Genomic DNA, 26,721 nt, shown 5'->3' on the forward strand with positions numbered 1-26,721 from the left:
TGAGATGTCCTTGAATTTTTTTTAGTAGTTTCTGCTGCCTATGAAGTTTTATTTTTGTTCATATCTTCTACATTAGAAAATAATGACAAATTTTAGAGAAGTAGTATTTATATACATAGTACTTGAAATGATGTTCTTGTAGTAACTCATTTAATACGGTTGTGCTTATACTCAATCAGAAGATCAACTCTTTGGTTGTAGGGTTCTTCCACTGCTTACACGAGAAGTGGCTTTGTTCACGGTTGCAGGGTATCAGCAGAACATAGCTCCCCTCTCTATGCACAGGATTATTGATCCCTGCTGTGGATGCAAGTTAATCAGAACTGCAATCGTGGCACAGCACCCAAAATCACTCACACAATTAAAGACGCAAGAGATCACAGGCAGCATGACTAAGAGCCAATCGAAAGCAAAAAGGGGTGCACAAAGAAGCAGTTGGGACTGAAGACCCGGAAAACCAAGCAGAAAACTGGGATGCAGAGTCTGGGGAGCTCACATTTTGGCTGATCCCCCCAGGTTAAGAGATGGGACTTTGAAAAAAGTGTTGCTGACAAATCACCGGAGGAAGAAGGAAGTGAGAGCCAGATGTTGATAAAGGCATAGAGATGAAGGGAGCCCAGGAAGTGGTTAGAAAATAGAACAAGAAAGTAAAAATGAGAATTAATTCTTTGGTCAGGGAAGCCAAACCACTAGGAAAACTTGGTTAAGAGTAAGAGAAAGAGGATGAGAAAATGTGGCATAATACTTTGCTCTGTAAGACAGGGGAAAAAAAGTAAGAAATAAAATCTATTGGATTTCTATCAGCAATGAAAATTTCCAAACAACTTGTCTCTTGTGAATGCTAGTAGAGAGTTCTGAACACATGGTTGCCATATTGGTCATTTAGTTTCTATCAGTTTAACTGTTTCTTTTAAGAAGGGATTTCCCTTTGTTTCCTTCTACATGGCCGCTTCACTGTTCAAGGTAAGCACTATTTGTTGTGGTGAAGCTCTTGGTGTTTCAGATCCTGATATTCCATCTCAGAGGGCTGCTAATATAATTGTGTGAGACACACATAGTTTCAGGTTGGCCATTCCTGTATAGAGGGGTAATTTAAGGCTAGTGATTATATCCCAGAAAAGAAAATAAATTCTTAACACCTCTTTGATCCCATGTGAAGAATCTCATTAAAAACAAATAAACAAACAAACAAATAATAAGGAAACAAAAATGAAGAATAGAGTCTTCAAGTTAGAGGGACCTAAAATATCTCCTAATTTGACCTTCCTCCCAGGGTGGAAGCTCCACAGATTTCCTTGCAGGCTGCGAAGTTGAAATTCTTCCAACAGACTTTGGTTGTCCATCTCTCTATAAGAAGGGAATATTCTACAACTTAGTTTAAATACTCCTGGGCCCTAGAATCTTTTGTAGGTAGTTGCTGCAGCCTGAAGTTGAATAAGACTTAAAATGAAGTACTATGTTACATTGTATTATGAAAATCTTCATTTTTGTAGTTGTTTCTTCATCTGCCTAACATGTCACACAAATATAGCAGAAACCGAATCTGCAATACCTAAGGAAAAATAAAAAAGAAATTATTAGTACTAGTCTATTTCCTCTTTAGATGCCTTTTAAATAACAAATGAAAACTTATTTTTCATTTGGGTTCAGAAAGAGTATCTACTAAGAAAATAATGTAATAGTTATCACTACATGTCATTGTAAACTTGGCATCATCAAAAGCAGACATTAGAAAAATATTTGGCATATTAGAAATATGCCAAATATTTTTGTTCTAGAAATTAAAAAAATTAAAAAAAAACTCACAACAAAAACTACTTGTTAACTAAATAGGTGAATGTATCTGAAATCTGTATTGCACTAATATATATTTATTAGAGGCAAAGTAACTTATAAGATTATTTTAAATACAATTTCATAATTCAAACTCTAAGATTTGAACTTGAGTACAATTTCAATAAATCATAATGCAATCTTAACATACAAGAACATAGATCGGAACATCACGGCGAAAACAATAAATAGCCCATCTGAAGACTCGATTTCATTGTAATTAACCACATCTTTGAAATCTCTTGGCACTAGGGAAAACTATCTGCCTTATACTATTGTTTATAGGAGTAATATGACCATCGTTAGGTATGTATTAATATCTTACAGGAAATGCTCACTTTCAGGAAGAATTTGTATCCCTGTGTAATTAATACCAATCAGGCCCTTAGAGACTCAGATTGGGAAAGCATTAATAAATAGGGAGAGAGAAAACATTATCTCAATTTTGATATATATATGTAACATATATATTAATATTTTTGCTACAATCCTTCCTTTTTAAATGTGAGTATGTTCATTAGTGGGTCTTTTAAAACAGTCTTTTATTTTTTCATTTGGTTAAAGGACAGAAAAATTATTACTGCAAAAATGATCTGAGTACATTGGAATTGTACTATAAACTGGATAGGTTTGCATCTTTAATATATTCAAAAATATTCATTGATATTTAGCTTGAAGTTTTAAACACAAATTCATGACTCACCACAAATATTACTCCCCATTTTCACATGAGCATAGCCATCCACTCCCCATGAACTTCCCCATGAATTCCGCACAATCCAATATGGAGTACTTCCTACAAAACATAAAGTAGTAACAAACCCTGATAACTCATGTTCGTTATGAATTCATGAGTTTATTTAAAGTTGGATTATAGATAAGTATATTAGCTTTGAGAGAAATATTACAAATGTCATGTAATGCTAACTTAAATAAAGTAAACCTGAGCTGTGCTTAGTATCACACCCCAATCAGTAGAAATATGTTTGAGTTCATTTCACTTAACACAGGGACTACAAGAAATGAAAACACACATGCATCTCCAAGGAATTGAGGAAAGAAAAAGAAAAAAGAATTGTTAGATATGTGTGATAAAATACTAAGTACCTCTCTCTTCCCAACAATTATACTAAATATTCCAGATGGAGAATGCACATTATTTAAACCAAAAATTATCATCATTTTAAAAAGGTATCCATCAAAAAACTGATAGGAGGAACCTGAGAGGGTATTTACACCTGTAAGATTATTGAGTAGTTGTGAAGGTCTTATGGGGACTTGGACATAGCAAAACCAAATTTCAACATTCTACAGGATGGTGAATCATTTGGCTTTCAGAGTCCAAGCAGGAAAACAATCAATTGGATCTTATCAGTACTTACCTGTTTTATCAAACCCAGTTATGAGAACTGCATGGTTTGCTTCTCTACTAGAGCAATGATGCTGTATTATGCCTCCCAGATAATCTTGCCAGCTTACTGCATCTACTATGACTACCAAAGGGCCAAAGTTAAGAAGTGCTTTTGCCATTTCATCTTCTTGCTCACTACCAAAAAAAAAAAAAAAAAAAAGAAAGAAAGAAAAGGAAGAAGGAAATATTTGGTTAAAAAGCTTAGTTTTTAAGGAAAAAATAAAAATGATCTATTTAATCTGTGTTCGGTTATGAGTAGGTTTGGTGGTTGTAACTACAAAAGACAGAAATAATGGAGGCTAAATGAAGTCTGGGAGATTGGCAATCTACAACTACTATGGGCTCTGGGATATCAGGAACCCAGGAGTTTTCCATATCACTGTTCTGCTTTGTGAAGTTTCCATTCTCAAGGTCTGTTCATGCTCCAAGAAGGCTGCTGGGGCTCCAGCCACTTAACACATATTTCAGACATCAGGAAGTAGAAAGGAGAAGAAGTGGTACATCTCTGTTGAGGAGAATTCCCGGAAATAAGACATCCATGTATCTGCATGGATCTCATTGACCAGAGCTCAGTTATATGGCTGAGTCTGGCTTAAAGGAAGATGGAGAATGAATTTTGTAGCTAGCTAGAAAAGTACCCAGTTACAATATAAAGATTCTTTTAATAAGAAAAGGGGGAAGACTAGATATTTGGATATCTCTTGTCATCTCTGCCACATAGTGTGAATCAAGAGACTAATCAACTTACGATAGTGAATGTCAAATATAGAAATTATAGGGAAGGCTTAACCAAAAGTAGCTAATATAATTATACAAGAAAAAATGTTGAAAAAAATGTACAAAAAGAAGAAATGTTAAGATGGAAGGAGAAGTAGGTGCTAGATTGTAAAGTCTGCAAAATACACAGTTACTGTTTTCACACATGGACATCTACCAATAAAGTCTTATGTTACACAACATTTGTCCTTCATCGATCTTAAAAGTATATGATAAAACCATTATTTACATTTTTCAAAGGTCAGCTTTGTGGTTGAAAGACACTGAAACCAAGTTACTGATAGTTCAAGCCATTAAGATAGCACTTGGTGGTTTATTGCTACAGCAAGCAGTGGGTGGATTGGTGGCTGCAAAGAGTAAATAATCCCTCATGATGCCCAGCTGGAGACTAGTTTCTAGCAAGGAAATATTTTGTTCACACATAAGCAAAAAATTGAATCCGTTAACAATGGAATTTATAGAAATAGAAGCTATAAACTTATTTTATACACTTATTCATGTTACCCATTAATGTGAAAATCTGTATTTTGGAGATCAATAAGCAGACATTTCTAATTCCTGCTGCTATAATAATGATCAGTATTCACCAAGATTACCCTAAGACAGGCAAAATTATAGAATTTTTAAAAGGCATCTTGATAGGTTTTGAGTTTTCTCACACCTGGGTTCAAATTCCAGCTGGACACTGCAGTCATGCCACCTACCATGCAAAATCAATATGAAGATAAAATTATCCAAAGTAATTTTGCAAGATATAAATTACATAGCATGTCTAGCACATACATTATACCCTAAGTTTACAACAAGCATTTTTCCTCCCCTCATTTCTAAGTCATCTAATAATTAATTTTGTTAAGCACAGGATTTAGTGTATATAAAGTATATTTTATTGTATTAAATTCTCTGAATATTTTGTAATTTAAATATGATATATATGATAGTCTCTGTATTAACTGGAACACAGCTCTCTCCATCCATTAAAGATAACAAAAGGATTCCTGTAAATACATTGCATCTAAGATCCAGTTAGAGGAATGAGAGAGAAGCAGAAAGATCAAGGAGAAATATTTTTTAGACTGTAAAGTGTAAGTAACATTGTAGGATCAAAGAAACAATTTAGTAATAATCCCTGCTTTGAGCTGGAGCTGAAGCAAAGATAGCAAAGATATTGGAAAATAAGAAATAGGATGGCAATCCATGGACATAACCAGCAGACAAATGTTCCAATTGTTTCTGCCTCAGGACCTTTGCATTTATAGTTTCCTCTGCTTGGAAGTGTCCCCCAGATATCTGCGTGGCTAAGTTCTCTCACTTCTTCAAGTCTTCACTTCAATATCACCTTCTCGGTGCGGCCCTGCCTGGGAACCCTTTCTGAAACTGTATACTCCCTCCCCACTGCCCCTGATCTTTCCTCTTCCTCATGCTGTTTTATTTTGTTCTCTTTAAAAATTATTACATCTAACATGCCATACATATTTTTTTTTGTTTTGTTTATTGCCTGTCTCAATCACTAAAATATAGTCCATGAGTTTTGTCTGTTTTGTTCACTGCCAAATCCCCTGAACCGATTTGAATGAATGAATGAATCAAAGAAATATCTCCTTGTAGTACAATATAATCAGCTTCCTCTCTCCTCTCCTAATTCAAACTAATGCCTATTATTCTTTTGCTTCTTCCTAATCTTTTTTTCAATTTCCTATCCATAACAAGAGAGTCCATGAATCCCTTTTAATGATATTTTGAAAATCCAGTTTCTTCTTGTGTACACTCTTCCATCATACTCTCAAGAAACTGATGCTTATAGAAGCACACTTTCTCATTTTAGAAAGCACATTACCTACTCCCCCAAAGGAGATGTTAACGAATGTACTCAGTGACCCTGCACATTTTATTATAAATCCCATGTAGCCTGCCAGCTGTGGAATTAAGGCTCTCTGGTGTATAGTTCCTAGGGTCACCCCGAGGGCCCTTGTTGCAGGCGGAAGCTGTGTTGACAATATGCCAGTCCTCTGCCAGGCTCATTTAAAGCGGTTACATTTTGTTCAAGGATGCAATTTTACCCTTGATTTCCTGCAGATCCCATGGGTAGATACCATCTGGATCAAGGGATTCTTTTATATTTAGCATCAGTAAGTCACAGGGCATTTTTACTTTATCCTAATTTAGTTTAGCTTCTCTGTTTTCTCTGTTTCAAAAGACTGTAAAAAATCCCCATTATCTATCTATCTATCTCTATATATATATATATTTTTTTTTTAATGAAACCAGGAGTTAGTTGAGTTTTCCTCTGTTTTCTTTTTTTCATCCCTGAGTACCTATTTTTCACTATATCAAAGGATCATAATGATTCTCTAGTTGGGTTTGTGTTTTTCATGTGTTTTTAAAGCATTTTTAACAGATGTTTCTCCCTGAATCTAGACACAGTTATCCTGTCCTTCAATTCCAACACAATCCTTTTCCTCATCCTATCTTTATCTATCCCTGTGCTTACAGCATGTGCTATATAATTTATCTGCAGTCGTACACTCTCTCTTATTTCTAATCTGAAAGTTTTGGTTTATGTTTTTCTTATGGCTGATGTTTTGAAAAATGTGAGGAACATAGAAGGTGTTGAAAAAATGCTTCTTGATATGTAGCCTGCTTGGTATTAGCTGGAAAGTCTATAACAAGCAATTTTGGATTGACTCAACATTAAGACGGAAATATGCAAGTGGTATCATAACACCTAAATTTGGTAAGAGGAAGGGAGTATACATTATTCTGTAAACTGGATTGAAATTTATTGTTTCCAAACTAATGACTCATAGGAAAATAAGTAGATTGAGAAACAACATTTATAAAACTCCATTGTGATCACCAGTTAGTCTCTTTAGTAAAAAGTAAGGTTTAAAACAATTAGAGTACACAGTGATGCATGTCTTCAATCAAGTTATTAACTCTGAATAGTTACTAGGTCATAAATTAAAAATATATAGAGAAAAACACAATAGAATAAGACACTTACCTGAAGTCATATGCATAATAATCTTTGATCGAAAATCCAAAATGTGAACCAGAAAAGTAATGACACAGACCGTTTTGTGCTTTAAAAGGGTATTCTGAATCTTTCACCAGTTTTACCTGCGTCTAAAAGAAAATAATTACCCAAAATGTTCACTGTGTCAGTTGTTTTAAAAATCAAACAGAACTTACTTCAACGTGTCAAAATAGGTTCAATTTCACTACACCTTTATCATGTGGATATACTCTGGGTTCTTAATAGTGTAAATTAAATCTTTAGGTGCTTGTTCTGGATGTCCTAAACAATTAGTGTCAATATCTTTCTTTCTCTTTTACTTCTGTGTTCTTATATCTTCTTTTCCTTGACCTCCATTGATCTAATAATAAAGTCTCGTCATCTTTCCCCTGAGGATACAACAGGGCAGCGCACTTTCCTTCCAGGGCTTCTGGCTCTGTGTTAACAAGTCTTTGAGACCCGGTCCGGTGGTTTATACACAGGCCATGGGTAGGGTGAGCATCCTCTCCATTACTTCACTTTATGCCATTCATCTAGCACTGCGGTCTCCAACCACTGAGCCGACCAATGGGCTGCAGACTGGTACCTGGTTGGTCCATGGCCTGTTAGGAACCAGGCTACACAGCAGGAGGTGAGCAGAGACTGAGCAAGCAGAAGCTTCGTCTGTATTTACAGCTGTTCCCCATCAGTCGCTCCCCATCGCTGCATAAACTCTGCCTCCTGTCAGATCGGGGTGGCATTAGATTCTTACAGAAGCATGACCCCTACTGTAAACTGTGCATGCGAGGGATCTAGGTTGTGCTCCTTATGAGAACCTAATGCCTGATGATCTGAGGTGGAGCTGAGGAGGTGCTAGCACTGGGAAACGGCTGCAAACACAGATTATCATTAGCAGAGAGGTTTGACTGCACAATAAATGTAATGCACTTGAATCATCCTGAAACCATCCCCCTCCCGGCTCCGTCCGTGGAAAAACTGTCTTCCCTGGTCCTGGGTGCCAAAAATGTTGAAGACTACTGATCTAGCATGTGTCAAATATTTTATAGTTGTCTGTATGGAATCCTCCCTTTCTGAATGCTGGGCTTACGAAAGGGAGGGGCCGCACAATTCACTGTTTTCCACAGTGTGCATAGAGCAGTTTCTGGAATACAGGGATTGGAAATACAGTGAATGGATAACGGAAGGGCATTCGGGTACGGGGAACTCCTGCTTGATGACTTTCTACAAAGCAAAATAGTGCCCTCATTGGCAGGTTTCATGAAGTTGATGTTGGATCTGGGGCAATGTCAGAGAGAGTCCTAAATGCACCGCGGGACACTGGTCTACTAGCCAGAGCCATGCGGTGGGAGGCAGGGGACTGAAGGTGCAGCTCTGGCTCAGATACTGACTTGGCAACAATCTCTCATCTCCCAGGTCTCATTTCTTCATCTATATAAAAAGCTACGGCATTACTTGGCCTCTAACGTCCCTTTTAGCCTTAACATGTAGATATTCTATGAAAATAAATAATCATATGCTCTCATCTTTCTGGGAAATTACATGATATGTGTCTGCAGAAAAAAAAAGCATTTATCTATTAAGAAACATTAAGAAGTAAACATAAATATTTTTCTGAAGCCAGATCTCAGCTAAGATTTTTCACCCTTTGATTTCTTGATGGTTAATTTGCCTGGAAGCAATTTTTAAGTCATTTTTAAGTCTTCTAATCAATTATTTTAAGCTTTGGTCATCTACATTTCTGAATTTGAAAACATTACTTAATACACGAGAGTAAACTGTCTGAATTCCGAACACACAGTGAACAAGCAAAATAGGAAATTAAGAACTTTAAAAGGCTAAGAGACTAGTCACCTTGTTTAACCAGTTCAAAGCATTGAGAGTAGAGCCTCCGCTGCAGCCGTAATTGTCATACGAACAGTCAATGACTTGCTGGACGCTTAGGTCTTCCAAAGGCTCCCCTTTTATGGCGCAAGCGGATTCCACAGCACCAACCACGCTGAAGGCCCAGCATCCCCCGCACTGTTTACGAATAGAAAAGGGGGTAGTATGTATTACCAAATAGTGCTTAAATCAACTCACTGATATCTCGAAATACAACAAGTCATCAAATTAAGTAAAGTTTCCAGAATGTGGAAACCTATAAAATATATATGCCTATCCTCTAGATTGCAAATTGAAAAAAGAAAAAGAAAAAAAAAAAAAACCAAAAGCCTAAAAGTCTCTTTTGAGCATCAACATTTAATTATCAATTAATGTTAAATTAGTAGTAATATTGCTATTGTAAATTAGACAATGAAAGGTCAAAGTGAACTTTTAGAGAGACTGAGAAAACACTGGGACTAACTGAGACAGAGTCACACTCTGCCACCCAGGCTGGAATGTGGTGATGTCATCATAGCTCACTGCAACCTCAGACTCCAGGGCTCAAGTGATCCTCCTACCTTGGCCTCCCAAAGTGCTTGGATTAGAGGCATAGCCACAGGGCTGGTCCTGATGATATTTTAAAACACTGGTCAGTTCACTGAACATATGATTTCTCTTTGTAAGTGGCTTTTCTACTGGAGAGTGGGTACAGACTCTCATCCCATACTTTAATCCCCCTTGCTTCTCTCTGGACCCTGTGTTTCTGTGAGATGTAGCAGCTCCATCCCAAGGGTAGAAGTCAGTGAGGAGAGGCTGTGGGGGACGATGTGTGTTGTACTCATTAGTTGATGAAAACAGGAGGTGAACGAATTACTTTTCAGGCTATCAAGATGGCGGCATGTACCTATTAAGTATGCACATTGTGGATGCACATGAAATGTCCTAATGCTTTAAACTCCTATCAATCATTCCTCAAACATCGCCTGCCAATCATGCTGATTGTGGATCTATTAACTTGCATTTATTTGATAAGCTTGAACAAAAGAATAAAAGGGCTAGTCCTGAAAGAAAGGGAGGAGACAGAGGGAATGGAATTAGGGATCATGTAAAAGAAAGAAGGAGTCACAGAAAAGGTAGAGAAGAAAGTAGGATTTGAAATTGGACAGAAAACCATGTGCTGCAGAATTAGGCAAAACAAACAAACAAACAAAAAAAAAAAGCGAAGAACAATTGGATGTCTTTGTGGAGTGAGATTTTGAGCAACTTTATGGCTTTAAATGCTCTTTTTTAGGTCTACATCTTCAGTGTCTATAGCATAGCAAAATATTTACTAAGTGACTCCATGGCAGAGTCACCAAACCTTGACAAATGTGAATACAGACTGCTGACACTACACTTATAGCTAGCTTTATTCAAGCCACAAGGGCAATTCCTGCTAAGAAAAAGGAAAAAAAAATATATATATATATATCTGTCCAGTATATTCCTCTAATTAAAGATGATTAATTAAAAGTTCCTCTTTAATATGTGCAGACAATTTTGGGAAGGATTGGATTTATGTCTATTTCACATGCTATGAATCCAATAATAAAAAAAATGATTTGGTGGTAAAGTTTAATGCACAATAATAAATAAAGAATCTGAGAAATAAAAAGGATCATTGTAACTAGGCATTCACTAAGAAACTGCTGGGTCCAAAACACTTTCCATACAAGGGAAGGCTGAATGACCTGTTCAGGTTTTCCACTGCATACAAACTGCAGACAAACGGAAATTACCCTCCTGTGTTTAGGGGCCTGACTTTTCCTGTTGGCTGGCATTCCTGGCTAACAGTGGGGGTGCAAATGGCCAGGGAATGACAGCAAAGCACGCACACACTCCTCAAACATCTACCAGCTAGGCAGGTTCACTACATGCATAAGTCATACCCTCCCACATCTGATGTTACCACTTCCCTTCTGACTTCAGAGGACCCTTCTTCCACCACTTCAGAATAACACAGTTGCAGCTCTTCCAACACCCATGACCGCAGGCACACTTTGGGTCTTCCTCAAAGTAAATTGTTATATTTACTGCAGTACTTACGTATTTCTTAATCATTTAACATGTATAAAACTGTGCTTCCAGGTTTATCAGTTTTCAACCTTTTTACAAAATATGTCATTGACTAAGTTCTTACGTGTTGTGACCTAACCTCATTTCCATCCCATAATCCCTGTCATTTGCTTGCACAATTTTGCATAGACGGTGATTTTTAGGAATGTCTATGTCACATTGTAGCTGAACTGATTACCAATTACACTTTTAAGCACCACAGACTAAAAGGTGTGTTGTCCTTGGAGGATGGGAGCAGGGCTTTCTGACGGAGATCACAAGACGAGGCCTGAGAACCCAGCAGATCTGGCAGCACTGTTAGTACTTGTGTTCATTTTCATTACTTTTTTAGTATTGTTATCCTTCGAAACTATTTTTAAGCCTTTAGTGGTCATGTTTACCTTCTCCAGCCTTCCACCTGCTGTTCTACAGAAGGCTTGGTGTCTGGGATACAGCCTCTGGCAAGAATCCCTGAGTTAGTGTGTTGGTGGCAATGGCAGTTAGTGAGAGAACACAGCAAGGAAGGCTTCTCTTCAGGAATAAAAGTCAGGGCTTTGACATCTGCCTCTCACTCCTCCAGAGATTCTCCTTTCATTGTAACTCTTGGATGATTGAGGTGTTATTTTCATATAGAAATGATGGGCTCTATTACAAGTTTAATTCAACTTGATCTCAGAGGTGCCTTCCAATGCTTAAATGATTAAAAAAGAAAAAAGATCTAAAACTCACCGTCTGCTGGTTCCTCACTTGCGTTACAACATGCTTGTCCCTCCAGTCAAATCTTAATGGCACAGATACGTTGGAGATGGACGTTCGTACACCTGCTGAGTATCTGGGAAACCTGGAAGGTTTGCTTCTTAAATAAATGGCTGAGTAAAAACACAAAATGAAAAGACAACCGATATTATATTATAGGGAGGGACTCGTGGGATTATTTTTGGAGGAATTTTTCAAACAGAAACAATAGTTCTAGTAGACCTGTCATTTTAGGATTTTTTTTTTTTTGTATGGGATTTTATATAACATGAAATGCTTCAGCTGAAAGCTACAAAAGAGAGGCATTCCTACAATACGGCTGGAGCACACACAAAAGATGACTTGTTTGATAGAACTAGGTCAGTAATAAGAATGAGTATAATTGGCATCATTTGTCTATCATAACCCATGGAACCACAAGTATCTTAAACAGAAATAGCACAGAAAACTGCAGAAGTGACAAGACAATTGTCCCTTACAGCCACATGAAAATATGCGTAAGTATTTATTTCTTAAGCAATAATTAGCATAGAACCATGAATTTATTTTTATTATGGTAAGCACATGGTACCTGCTTAACACTTATTTCGTATTTAATAAATGTCAACTATTACTCAATTTACTAGATTTGCAATTAAACACTTCCTCAAACGTTAAGTAAACAAGTTACTAACATCAGGAGATAAATCAACTAGTATCACCATCAGACCATACCTTTAAATTCTTCAGGAAACAAATAAGAAAACTGATTTATTCCATAAAAGGCAGTGGAGTTTTCACTATGAAATAAAGAATTCAAGTGTCGATGTCTATTAAGACTTTCCTAAAAGAAAAAAAAGAAAAGCTATTTTATATCTACCATGTCAATTTTCCAAAGTAATCTGTGTTTAACTAACTTGGAGATATTTTTCATGTATAAAAGCCAAAGCATGATTTCCTACAGATTACAGTGTAAAGCTGTGTAAGATATCCATACCAGATTTATAAACATTGTATATTAGAACTACTGAACTACTGTCTAATTTCAGACATTTTTTTTTTTGAGGCCTGGAAAAGTATATCTTATCTACTTACAATTCCTCTTCACCAAGCGTGTTGAGAGCATCACGTATGTAGTTGTTAAAGTGTTGACACAGTCAAAAAATAAAATAAATTGCAAATAATGACTAGACACTAGTGGCAAATTGTCACTTGTAGACATTCACTCATGTGATTAAATAATTATGAATATGGAAAGTGTCCTCATCATCTTTGTGTTTCCCATCACTAAGTAATGAAGCATGAAAAAAGGACTGGGTAAGTAAATGAATAAATCAATCTAATTCTATTAAAGCTTTATAGATATCTCTAGTTTATGTAGGGTAAAAAGGCATTGTGAAGGAGATGCAATCCTGGAAATGTTCCAGGAAGTCAGCCTGGTATTTCTATAAGGAGGGAAAATGTGACCATTATTTATAGATTCTTCAACTTTGAATTTTGTGATCATTTATCTTAGACTTGTCTTTTGTATGAACATGCTTCAATTTCCTAATACTGACCAATTATGTAGGATAAATAAAACTTCAGGGGACTATCATTTGGTAAGTTTCCAACCGAGCTCTTCTACATACTTGTTTATGTACGTATGTATTTATTGTGTGTCTGTCTCAAAAATCTACCAGCGAAATAAGGGCAGGCCTATCTGTCTTTTTCATCTCAGTGTTACCTTCCGAACACATGCCTGGCACACAACAGATCCCCAATAACTGTTTGCTGTTGAATAAATAGATACATGATACTTTGTATATGTCATGGCCTTACTAGCTTTCAGCTGTTTATTTTTAAGCAAATTATTGCTGGGAGTTACCATAATCTCATTTGTTCCTTTTGAGCATGCCTAGAAGGACTGCTAATTAATAAATTAATAAAGTTTTTGAGGGCATTTAAAGAAAGTCTTGAAGAAGCAGTGTTTTGAATATAATCTAGATATATAAACATAAAAACAGAACTAAAACATAAGGCAATTCTATATATGGCAAATGTCAAATATAAGCCAGAAACTGTTAACTGCTAAGTAATTCAGAGGATTCACTCAATCAATAAGCATTGATTGGCCATCTTTGTGAGCTGGAGTAGTCAGGAAGGGATTGAGAATGTAGGACGTTAAGGATGCACAGAAGGGCACATGGGAGCCACAAGAATGTGCCTCACTGACTTTGAACTTCCATGGTTATACCAAGGGAAGCCACAGTTGCCACAGGCTGCACCTAGCTAATGACTGAGCACTAAGGCTGGGCATGTAGGAGAGACACAGGACTCCTCTGAAGGCTGATTTTGATTAATGACTCCCCCAATGGCCTTGCCAAACTTTCCAACCTTCCTTGGACTGTGAGGCAGGATAGACCTCTTCCTCCGACCTTCCTTCCCCTTCTCCTTTCCTCAGGGTCAGAGCTACACTGCAATCAGATAGCTCTACCTGGCCCTCTCCCCATTCTCTCACAGGCATTGCTCCTGTGATTAGGGGGAAAAAAAAAAAAGAGACAGAAAAGAAGATAAAGGGAAGACACAAATTATCAGTATCACAAATGAAAGAAGGATCATGATTATAGATGCTGCAAGCATAAAAAAGTAATATTTTGAAAACTTTATGCCAGTAAGTTGACCACCTGTACGAAATGGACAAACTCGTTGAAAGGTATAGATTACCAAAGCTGAAAGTAGGAGAAATAGAAAACTTATGCAGCCCTTTACCAACTAAAGGCATTAAAATTCATAATTGAAAATTGACCCAAAAGAAAATTCCAGGCCGAGGTGGCTTCATTGGTGAACTCTGTACAATAAAGAAAGGAATAATACCAATCTTACCCTTTGAGAAAATAAAGAAGAAGGGAACACTTTGCAACTTAAATAAGACAAGTGTTATTACTATCCTAAACCAGAAAAAGACACCTCAAGAAAATAGAACTTCACACCAATATCCCTCATAAATATACTATAGTTGCAAAATCCTTAACAAAATATCAGCAAATCAAATCTAAAAATATATAAAAGGACAATACATCATGACCAAGTGAAGTTTATTCAGAAATGCTGGATTGGTTTAATACTTGAAAACCAATCCACATAATACATCATATTAACGAGATAAAGGAGTAAGGAAAACCGTATGCTACTTTCAACAGATGCATAAAAAGTATTTGACAAAATTCAACACCATTTGCTAATAAAAATTCTCAGCAAAGACTGAGAATAAAAATAAACTTCTTCAACCTGATTGAGGAGATTTAGGCAAAACCTACATGATAGTGATGAAGGGCTCACTACTTTCCTCCTCCTAACAGGAAAATGGAAGGAACGTCTGCTCTCACTGCTTTTATTTCACAAGTGTGCTGCAAGTCCTATTTTGTTGAATAAGGTAAGAGTAATAAATGAAACACATTTTAAAGAAAGAAGTAAAACTATATGTATTTGAAGAAAATAGGATAACATGCAGAAAATGCAAAGGAATCTGTAAAAATGCTACTTGAACTACTGAATAACTTTTAGCAAGATTGTAAGGTACAAACAAGATCAATATAAAAAGCTAATTGTATTTTTTACACTGGCAGCAAACTATTGGAAAATGAGATTCAAAAATTTTTAAATTTTTAATGAATATGAAAATTGAATGAATTTTCAAATATTTTAAAAATGACTAAATTTAACTACAGTTGTTTAAGACTTGGACTGAAGTCTACAAAATATAACAAAGAAAAACTAAATTAATGGTGAATTGTACCATGTTCATAGTTTGGAAGACTCAATATTGCTATGACAGCAATTTTCCCAAACTGATTATAGACTCAATGAGATTCCAATAGAAATCTTAACAGACTTTTTTAAAAGAAACTGACTGTTGGGCAAAAGGGTTTTACAGTTTGATATCAAAGGAAAAATAATGTCAAAATTGATAGAGCTGATTATAAAAAGCTTTCAGTGCACTACAAAAACCATAAATTAATTTGAAAAGTAAACAATGCCTATGAAAACTACCTACCACTAAAGTTAACAATATTATTATTCAAGAGATTTTCCAATTACTTAGAAGAAAATGAAATACTGATAGAAAAATCAGTATAAGCAACTAATCTTATTGAAAATATAAAAATAATTTATTAATACATAATTTATTAAATTTCAGTATTAAAGTGATGCTAAGTGACATAACAATAGCATTTTATGTTTGCCTGTGAAATCTGTATATTGTTTATAAAAGTAAGATTCATCCTTCATGAAATCATTGGGGAACAGGAATATACCCCACACGTACACACACATATACACCCACAGATATGAGCCGTAAACTGGTACACTGTTTCAAGATCTTTAAAATTGTAGAAATTGTTTGGCCAAGAATGTCTAATTCCAGGAATATATTTTAGACTCATGAGTGTTGGCAACGCTGTAACTCCAAGTATTATATTATACTTGCGTGTGTGCGTGTGTGTGTGTGTGTGTTTACACATGGGTGGCTAGGAGGGGAGATGGTAATTTAGACACTCCATTTAGTTGGACAGCCAACGCGAATTTATCTTACTAGATCATTTTATAATCTATGAGAAAAAAATATTGCCATTTTGAGTTATCAAATGTCAAACTAAAGCCAAAATGCTTAGAAGTAAACAAATTTATATATCACTTCTTTCTCAGTGAGTTCCCAAGTACCTAACTTAATTGTTGCATTGCCTTAGGAAAGTAATTTCATTATCCAAAGTTTAGTCATTCTGGCTGTGAAGTAATTTTAATGACACTAACTTAATAATGAGAGAAATAAATAAATATTGATTTATGTTAAATATTCATGTCCCTAATTTTCAGTGATGATTCCAAACTGTAACTTATTTGTGGTCTTACGCATGTGTCTGAAAAGACAAATCTCTCTCTCCACGGACACCATTTGCTGTCACTTTCTATACTGTTATTTGATTTACATCAGCTGCACCAGTATTTGCAGAGCTTGTGGAAATGCTGTTTTCTTCCACTTTTTCAACCAGGGGCCGACTTCTAAGAGAATACCATTTGTCAATTTTCTGTGCCATTCCAGTTCAATGACTCCTGTCATTTCATGGCTCTCCACAGCCCAAGTTAGGGTACTCAATATTTATAATTGTTGACTTCTTGCCAAGAGCAAAGTACTCTAAACCCCAGAGTACTCTGCTTTGCCCTCTTTCTCCCACTAATACCTACCCCCTTCTTTTGACTCTGCAAACCACAAATAACATTAAAAGCAATTGCCTGGAGGTTTCTGAACAAAGCATGATCCTTTTACACGTCCACACACACAAACACCCCCAAACACTTAATGGATGGAGTTCTCTAGTGTTTCTCAACTGTTCAACAAATTGAAATGTCTTCTCATTGCTGTGCAATCTTTGGCTATATACTCCACCTCTCTGAGCATTATTTTCTTCATTGAGTAATGGGATAATGCTGACTTAGCAGAATGTAAGGATTAAATAAGATAATGTATGGAAAATACATATTACAGTGGCTGGCAGAATAAATGCTCAATTAAAATACTTTCATGTTCTTTCTTTCTTTTCTTTTAAACATAGAACATTTGGATTATAGGAAATGTCATTCTGTCTAGGGCCATACCACTCTGAACATGCCTGATCTTGTCTGATCTCTATAGCTAAACAGGGTTGGGGCTCGTTAGTACTGTTATGGGAGAAAACACCATTCAAGGATCATGTTTTCAGGTTCACTTGGAATGAGTGTTTCTCATGGTATTAGAAATCAGGACCAATTATCTACTGAAAGCAATTTATTGTTTTCATAATAAAATAATATTATCAGTATGACAAGAATATTTATTCTCCTTTTTGCTACAACAGAAGAACACATATCAAAGTCATTTAATAGGGATTTCACATCATTTACATTTTAAAAAGCCCCATATTTCATTTCTTGAATTGTCTGTTCTTTTAAGTGACTTTTCTGGTCTACCTGGATTCTGGCTGTTGAAGCAGATGTCATGGAAGCCTCACACACTGTGAGTCTGCACTGGGCTCTTGCTGCTCATTATATCAACAACCTCTGGTGGGGAAAGGATCGACTAGCATATGTTCCTAGCATAAGGCAATAGAGCGTATAATAGCGAGCAACTTTACAGTAACTGTCTCTAAAGCCATATAAGATATTAAAATGAAAGACCTGAACCTCAATTTCATTTATTTGAGGTAAGATATAAAGTTTTGAGGAATATACAAGAAACTTCTCCTCAATAGCTTTGGAAAATGCAGAAGTTTGAAAATCAGATGGATCTTACGTGAAGAAAATCAGAGCTGATAAATTGGAACAGACTTTTGAATAGACTTGGTGAAAAGTAACTACCTTCACCTATTTTTTGTTTGTTTTGTTTTGAATTAAATGTGTTTAATTGAATGAGCTACAAGGGGAGATACCACATTCCTGCCCGCAAGGAGACTTAGGGCCAAAAAACTTGAGGAAATTATCCTATGCTTATAAAACTAGGGAAAATATGTCCCTTGTACATTAATAGATATTGTGCATTCTAAATCTCTCTGACCAACATTATACCTTAAGACCTCATCCTTATAGGACTCTATCCCAAAGCTGTCTGTATTATGACTTCCAATAGCCATGTTTCCAAGAGCTAGAATCTCTTAAAGTTGCCCTTGTGTGCATGCGTGCAAGCAGGTGTGCAAGCAGGTGTGCAAACGTGTGCTTGCGATGATCCATATTCCAACAATGATTTACACGTAATATTTTCCTACGCAGTCTCTTCAATATTCTAATTTGCTGCTTGGCTGGCCTAGCAAGGATTCGTGACTGCTCTGCAGTTCCTATCAACCCATAAACAGAAAGGAAAGACAATGTTTGCTCAAAACAAGAAACAGAGAGGATTGTTTCAGTCTGACAAAAGATAACTCTGATGATAAGAGACCTGAACCAGTCTCATGAGGAGATTGGTCTGGAGTTTTAAAATTCTTCAGAAATCAACATTTTTCTTATAGGATCAGAAAGCCCCTCCTTCTTTCTCAGGCATCTTTACCCTCCTGACTTTCCAATTATGGGTAACAACAGTATTAGAAGTTGCTCCGTTTAGGGTAAATTGAGAATAAAATGGTCATTTTTAAAAAGATCTGAGATAGAAACCCATGGAAGGGGGTTTGCAGGGTTCTCAGCTATTTGGTGGCCCTTAATCTACCTCCTGGCAGAGAAAAATCCCTGAAATCTTTTTCACAGACTGTCTCTAAGTGAGAATAGATTAAATAATGCAGTTTCTTCTTCCATGTACTCAAGTGTTCCTAAAGGAGTAAGCGAATCCTATAAGAGCAAATTGTTGGGGCTTTTCAGTTCTCTAAAAAGAAAATTCTCAGCTTCTGAGTACACTAAATAAATAGGGTTGAAAAGATTGTTAAATTGAATGCCAGTATTTGTTCTAAGTGCTTTATATGAATTAATTTGGCCTTATATAAGGTAACCGCTAATATTACCTCCTTTCCACAGGTGAAAAAACTGAGGCTCAGACACATGATTTGCCTAAGGTCACACTATTAGTGTTAGGTAGATAGCGAGGGATTCTCGGTCTCCTAGGGACGCAAGTGGGTGCTGTTGCCCCCATCTTGTCCCTGCCCCATCCTAATCTCCCAAGTGACTGCCATACCGGGGGAGGAGGGAATACCCTACAAATCTGTCAATCACAACTTAGCACGCCAGCTGCAAAAGAATGCAGAGGACTCACTAGCCCAACAGCCAAGCAGCATAGGTACCAGAGAGTCCGGAAATTGACCTAGAACAACCTGCATGCATAGTTAAGACTCAGGTCATGTGACTCCCAACTGTCCAGTCAAAGTTGTCCCATGGTGATTGACGTCTCAGCCACTGTGGAGGTCCCAATCCAGGCACTATAAAATAAGATGCAGACCATATATCCAGGTCCTTTTTTGTGCCCTTCCTTTTGCTCTTCCCTTTGGTGTGACAGTGAGTCTAGTCGTCATCTGTGGCATATGTATCATGCTCTGCAAACCTTTATGTAGCTCTTGCTCTACAATCTTACCCTTCTCTCCTCAATAAACCTTATTTTCATGCTTGTCTAATTTGGCATGTCTGGTCATTCTTCCGCCATGGGGGCATCAAGGACTGATATTTTCAGACTAAAGCCTGATGTTAGTATTTAGTGGAGAGATGTAATTATTCAGCCCATGGGAAACCTGCATAAGGGATATAAATTTTAAGGGACTTCAAATCTATTTCATTAGCTGAGAAGGCAGTGAGAATTTGGTATCTTTTCCCCATTGGTATTTAGGTTTTCTTCTATTAATGATGATTTATTTTGCACTTATCAAGATATGCAATGATGTGTGCATTTCCTTGTGACGAACCCCATTGCATCCATGGGGTAAGTTCTATATTGACATTACCAGAGAAGCATAAAGTACTTTGTAGGATCACTTTTTTCCCAGCACCTTAAACTCGTTGCTTGTCTTTCAGGTCTGTTACTTAACACTTTTCTCCTAACAGCCCTCATTTGCAGGTTCTGAAGTTTGGTGTAGGATAAATCATAAAGTTTACATACGGATTTAAAATGTTCTCCTTGGGAGTGCTTTACTTTCTGGAAGTTGCACTAAATCCAGGGATGAGCAAAAAAGGGTAAAGTATTTGTATACAATATTGGAGCAATGTTAAGAATTTCTCTGAAGACTTGGGAGTTTTAATTCTTAGTTAGATCAGTGGTTCCCAACTGAGGATAATTTTGTCCTTTATTTGCCATACTGGGAATCATTATAGTAGGGAGATGCTACTCGCATCTGGTGTGTGGAGGCCCAGCACGCTGACAATCACCCTGCAATACATAGAATGGCCCCCACAAGGAATAATTACCCATTCTGAAATGTCAAGAGCGCCACTGGTGAGAAGTCCTGTATTAGAATAACAAAAACTTTTCATAGCAAATACTTTTATAAATTCCTGCTTTCAAAAAGTTTCTAAGACAAAGCATTTTAGATATGATGTACTGAAATATGTACAAAAATAATGCAGATACGTATTTACTATACAAAGTAAAATAATAAGAAATGTTTAGTTAGTATTTGTGTGCATATGTATACAAAAAGATTGAATTAAATAGGTATTCTTTTGTGAATTGATTGAGGGAATCTATTTTTCGAGTGTACAAGTCTTTACATTCTTCTTTTTGTTTACCAGGAAATGGATTGTAATAAAATGTTTAGACATAACAATATTCATTAATTAGACTATAATTTTTTAGACAACAGTGCATGTCTTATTCTTCACTGTATCACTCAGAAAACCTAGATCAGTTCCTTATATGTAGTAAACATTAAATAAACTATTAAATAAATGGATGGGAAGACGGACAACGAATAAATTCTGGTCTAAGATTTAAAGTTTATGATGCATTTCCATTTAGTCAATGTATACTTTAAGCAAGAACCATCAGAAAAGGTCTGCTGAACAACATCATCTAATATCAAATTCACCTCCTTATGCTTATGTTATGTAGAAAATAAGTTTTAAAGCATTCTTGGGTAAAGTTCATTTGGAGGACATAATCCAGATATCCAGGGGATGATCATGACAATACCTAATGACATATCTGTGGCACATTAGTTAGGATCACTCATTATAAAGATGCCATCATCATCTACTTATACATAAGAGAATATTCCTAAATGTATAAATAATTTATAAAAATGTAGCCTGTCTCATTATGGCAAGTGTTCTTAAGGTGAAACTTCTGGAGTCTTATGTTAAAATCATGTGTTGGTATAGAAACATTCTTCTGAAGTGAGGACATACAACTTTTATTAGATCCAATATTGGGTCTGTGGCCCCCAAAAGGATAAGAATACCAAATGGTCTGTCACAAAATAATGATGAACAGTAAATATGAGTGCACACTTAGGTTTTGGCACAAAGGAGAGTAGGCTACATGCAACAGTTAGGAGCTTCCTGAGCATGGGAAGTCTCCAAAGAACTGAAAGGCAGAGAGAAGGGCTGCTCCCCCTACCTTCCCCTGTCACGTATCCTGCAAAGCATCCCATAATAAACTATGGAGAAATCTGGTCTTCACTGAGCAATAATGTAATGATACTTTGTGGGAAAGTGTCATAGGTGCCACCTAACTTTCATTTAAGGAATATCCTGGGAGAATTTACAGAAATACATAAGGCTGGGATTGCAAAAACCTTCACAATTCTCTAAACCTGTGGCCATGAAAACCGTTAATCAATCAGGCACTTTCTCCGACTGGGCCTCCAGCTGCAATCCCCTCAATACTTTCAACATCATGTTTCTGGCAGCCACTATTGATTAATCAGTTTGCAAACATGATGACACCTATTTGCTATCCCTTAATAAGATACCAGGATCAAAAGACTATAGCTCTTGGTCCAAAGTATTTATCAACTTTTCTTGTTCTCTCTAGCACAACACAGAGTGCTTTGTTACTCTATTTTAATTTTAAAACTTTATTTTTTTTTTTTAACTTTACTTGATCATGGAGCAAAGGAATTTTTTAGATTCCGTACATAATTTACCTGATAGGTAAACAGTGGAGAGTCTCAACTCAACCAATCATAATTTAACATATAATAGTCTCCCCTTATCTGCAGGGGGTGGGGGACACCTTTCAAGATTCCCCAGTGGATGCCTGAAACCATGGTTAGTACCAAACTCTATATATACATGTCTTCCTATACATACATACCTATGATAATTAATTTATAAATTAGGTGCAGTAAGATATTAACAATAATAATAAAATAGATTATAATAATATACTTAATAAAAGTTATGTGAATATGGTATCTCTCTCTCTCTCTCTCTCTCTCTCTCTGTTTCTTTTTCTTTCAAGATATCTTATTGTACTTTGCCAGGGGGAACTGAACCGTGGAAAGCTACACTGCAGACAAGGGGGAAACTACTGTAATTTTGTAAAGGTAAAGTTTTCTAGAGTTAGACTGAGATTTAGTTATCACATATTTCAATCATCCTGCAAGGGCAGGAGAATTCTTCCCCATGCTCCTGGTTGCCAAGGCAGCAAGACCTTTCTCATCTTGCCGTGTCCAGCTCTCTACCCCAGGTCCAAAGAACTGTCTGGAGCCAAGCGCTGAGTCCCCACAGTTTCCAGCAACTTTGAAGCCTAACTGCTCTCCTTTCTGCGCATCCACCTCATGAAGCAAACTCCTACTAGCCGCAATTCCTTTGCAAACATTTTCAGTCTTTCTTAGCCCAAGGTTTTTTAAATGTACTAACATTCTTCATAATTCTGTCCTCCTGCACATACAACTTCCCATCTTCCAACCGGGATCCTTCTATTTCTCCTGAGCAGATTTGTATTTTCTAGACATTCATCTCCTGAGTCTGGCCTCTTCACAGGACCAATTATGAGCCACTATAGAAATTTTATATATATACATATACATTTATAAATTATATAGCTAATATATGTTAAAAATATATTTATAACTCTCATCCCCCTGAGCTTCCAATCCCTAAAGATGGTATTTTTGAGGAGCATGGCAGTGTGTTTGTTTATCTGGCCAATGAATATATTATCAGTAGAAATGAGAGTATTTTCCCCCAAGGGGTATGGTTCACCAGGAAATGCAACAAAGTTCAGGACAGGGGTAAAACAGTGACCAGAAACTTTGTTCTCAAGTGAGTGGACCAGTGGCTCTGGTTTTTAAAAGTGAGAACTGAACTGAACAGTAACAAAGTGGAGATTTAAAAAACACACATCTTGGTTTGGGCAAAAAAATAAAAGCTGACAGAATCAGAAAAGGATGGACTTAAGGATGGACTTCCTAAACATTGGAACTTCCCAGAGGAGAGAGAAGAGTAGAAAAGTGCACAACTAAAGAATCCCATGAGAATTCCAACATAATAGGAAGAAAAATACACTTCCAATGAGCAATACTACTAAAATTCAGACTTATTCTTTAATCAGAATAACTGAATTTTCTTTTATAATAAATCATGCTAATAACATTTTTATGACTTTTTAAAAATTTGTTAAATAGTATCAGATATATAGAACACAATGAGGCAAACTCTAAATCCGTATCCCTTGCAGTTTCTTTGGTTTCAGGAAAAATCTATGTATACCAAGCTAACTGGTCGTTTTCAGAGTTTTAATGCTAGAGTAAAATCTAAGCATTATGACGAAGACTTTCCCAAATAATCTGAAAAGGAAATTAAATGCTTCTCTTTTCTCTAAATCAGTCACCACCAAGTCAGAAAGAACTTTTAACTGGGTGCATTAATTTAAGGAGCCCCATTTCAGGAAAATCATTCACCATTAAGAGTCTCTGAGCTTGCTAAGGGCAGGCAGGCTCTTGTTAAAAAGCTCTGATCACAGAAGGAGGTTACCCGCGCCCCCTAGGGAAGAAAAATGTTTCTCCCGCCGACAGGCTGCGCCCCATTTCTGGTTGTTATAAATGTGAAATAGAACAGCTTTAAAAACCAGGAGGAAGGGCCAAGGGGACTTTTTAAAGGGGGTGCTTCTTCCCATCAAGAATCCTTTCAAACCAAGCCTGTGGGACGGGGACGGAGGGAACGGATAAATTCACACCTAACGGGTACAATGCCTGCTATCCCGTGGATGGGCACACTTATAACTTAGACTGTACAAAAGCAATTCATGTAACCAAAACGTTTGCACCCCTGTAATATTCTGAAATTTTTTTAAAAAAAGAATACTTTGGACATATCTACTGATTACTTTGGACGCATGATATAAATCCACAGCGACAAATCTCTGGAAAATCAAAGCTTTTGGTTAGCAGAGGCATTGCAGAGAGCGACAGTCTGGCACAGGGAGAACAGAGTGAGAAGTTCGCTGCGTACAGGCAGCTCAGAAACCCCAGACGCATCGCAGAACCCCGCGGGCTAGGGGACCACTAGGACCGTCAGCTCTCGGAGACCTCTCTTCCCCAGCCGAGACCCGGGACAGGAGGGAGGGAGGACGACACAGACACAGGGCGGCGCGCGCTCGATACCCGGAAGGCGGCCGCCTCTCGCTCTCGGCTCCGCGGCCGGGTCGGGGCGAAGGTGGCGCCGGAGCCCGCGCCCCCGCAGCACAGCAGCCACAGCAGCCACCGCAGCTCCATCCTCTCGCCCCAGCTCGCCGCCAGCCCCGGCCGTTTTCTCTTTCGGTTCCTCGGCTCCTCCCCCTGCCCGGGTTTGAGGGGCGGGAGGAGCGCAGCGGGGTGTATCGTCCTGGAGACTGGCTCTCCTTTGGGTCCCTTTGCTCTGTACCTGGAAATGTGGTGAACTGGCAGCTGTTGGGATTCCTGCTGATGGTGTTTATGGGTTTTCTGTTGGGTTTTTCCTCTTCCTTTTGGAACCATCGGGCACTTGACCTCGTGCTTTTGGGATTCGCCTCCCAGCCACTCCAGGGAAGCCCTAGAGCCACTCTTTATTCAGTAATGTGAAAATACAAACTACTGTGTGATCTCAACCTTCAGACTTAAGTCCTTTATTTTTCTGCCGTTTATCTCGAGTTGACAGATTCAGTCCTTCCCCTTGTTTTTTCTTTCTGCCTTGCTCCCTACCGTTCAAGACCCGGTTCTGAGACAGGGCGCCAATTCACATGGAAGCATTCATTCCGCAGACGTTTTTAAGTATGCAACGAAAATGTATAGTTGTGAAATTAATGCACACTGTCTTGATCTGTCATGGCCATTTCAGAACTCTTGAGGCCTGTTTCTCCATTTGCAAAAGAAGATAGAGATAGCACTTACCTCTTAAGTTTGTGATGAAATTTAAATAAAATAATTCATGTAAAATAATGTGTAAGAAGCCTGGCATGTTTGAAGTGCTCCATGTTAGCTATTTATTTTATTTTTAAGGTTACTGGGTTTTGTTCCATTTTCTTATTGTTACGTGGCTTTCCATCTATTCAGCTTAGTTCATAATAACCCATTCTTTGCACATTCTTCCTTCTCCTTGCTTTTATTTTTATTTTTTTCAAACCATTTCACTTCATATTAACTCAGTCCTAGAGAATGGACTGCAGAAGGAACAAAAATAATGCTCACATCAGTTAACATCTCAGTCTGGCAACATCTCAGGTTAAAGATTTTCTGGTGGACGGTAGGAAAAAACTCTCCTTTAGGGAGAAAGGGCAGCTTCGGATGTCCGTTATCACAGGCGTCACGGATGAGTCTCAGCACAGCTCTGAACTGAATGTGCGCGGGACGTGCAAAATCAGATCCAGGAGATCTAGAGTGGGTCCTGATTCTGCTTTTCTGTCAAGCTTCCAGGTGGCCCTGCCACTTCTGGTGAGCCAGGCCACTCTTGGAGTAGTGAACAGTAGCCCACTGTTGCTGTTCTTCGCTTGCCGCCATGCAAGAAGAAAATGGAAAAAGGGTCGGGGTATCTACCTTGGAGGAAATTCTGTCTGCCTTTCTGGGCTTTCCATCTTCTGCTTATATCTTTGGACAGTGAGTAGAAGCTGAGGACTATTGTCTTCTCTTAGCCTCAGAGCCGGGTACACAATCTGCAGGGCCTAGTGTAAAGTGGAAATAGAGGCTCCCTTCTTCATAAGTCATTAAGAATTTTAAGATGGCAACAGTAGAGCATTAACCCAAGCAATGGACCCTTCTAAGCACTGGCTCCAACATAGATCATACATCCATGAAGCTGGCTCTAATGGGCCTTTCTATTTTAATCTATTCTAAACAAAGATCCCAAATGTCTTTGAAATTCATGTCATAGCCCTCTTAGATTTTTAGAACCAACATCTGATTTACGTTATTAGTTTTTACCTAACTACAGTGAGTTATAATATTCTCTGATGCAAAATTGGTAGTAAAAATAATAATAAAATAAAAATAGTGTTCTGGGTATTGAGGAAAGACACAGGAGGCTTTTTGTATACATCCATAATAGAATATATTGCTTTAGGAAAGTAGGGTGATAAAAATTTAATTTAGATAATAAGTTCACAGATCAATGT

The 26,721-nt window shown here is 37.3% G+C and overlaps 1 protein-coding gene across 1 annotated transcript; it reads right to left on the minus strand.

Moving 5' to 3' along the window:
- Positions 1–14: 14 nt before the first annotated feature.
- Positions 15–24,889, minus strand: CTSO (cathepsin O). The gene is made up of 8 exons (XM_045552165.1): positions 24,761–24,889; positions 12,465–12,573; positions 11,724–11,863; positions 8,889–9,056; positions 7,026–7,147; positions 3,216–3,379; positions 2,537–2,629; positions 15–1,552 (listed from the first exon to the last, which is right to left on the minus strand). Exons 1-8 carry the CDS (start codon positions 24,869–24,871, stop codon positions 1,518–1,520), a joined length of 942 nt encoding a protein of 313 aa, XP_045408121.1. The 5' UTR covers positions 24,872–24,889; the 3' UTR covers positions 15–1,517.
- Positions 24,890–26,721: the final 1,832 nt, after the last annotated feature.

The sequence above is a fragment of the Lemur catta genome, chromosome 5 (assembly GCF_020740605.2).
Source record: "Lemur catta isolate mLemCat1 chromosome 5, mLemCat1.pri, whole genome shotgun sequence".
In the NCBI taxonomy this organism is placed as follows: Eukaryota; Metazoa; Chordata; class Mammalia; order Primates; family Lemuridae; genus Lemur; species Lemur catta.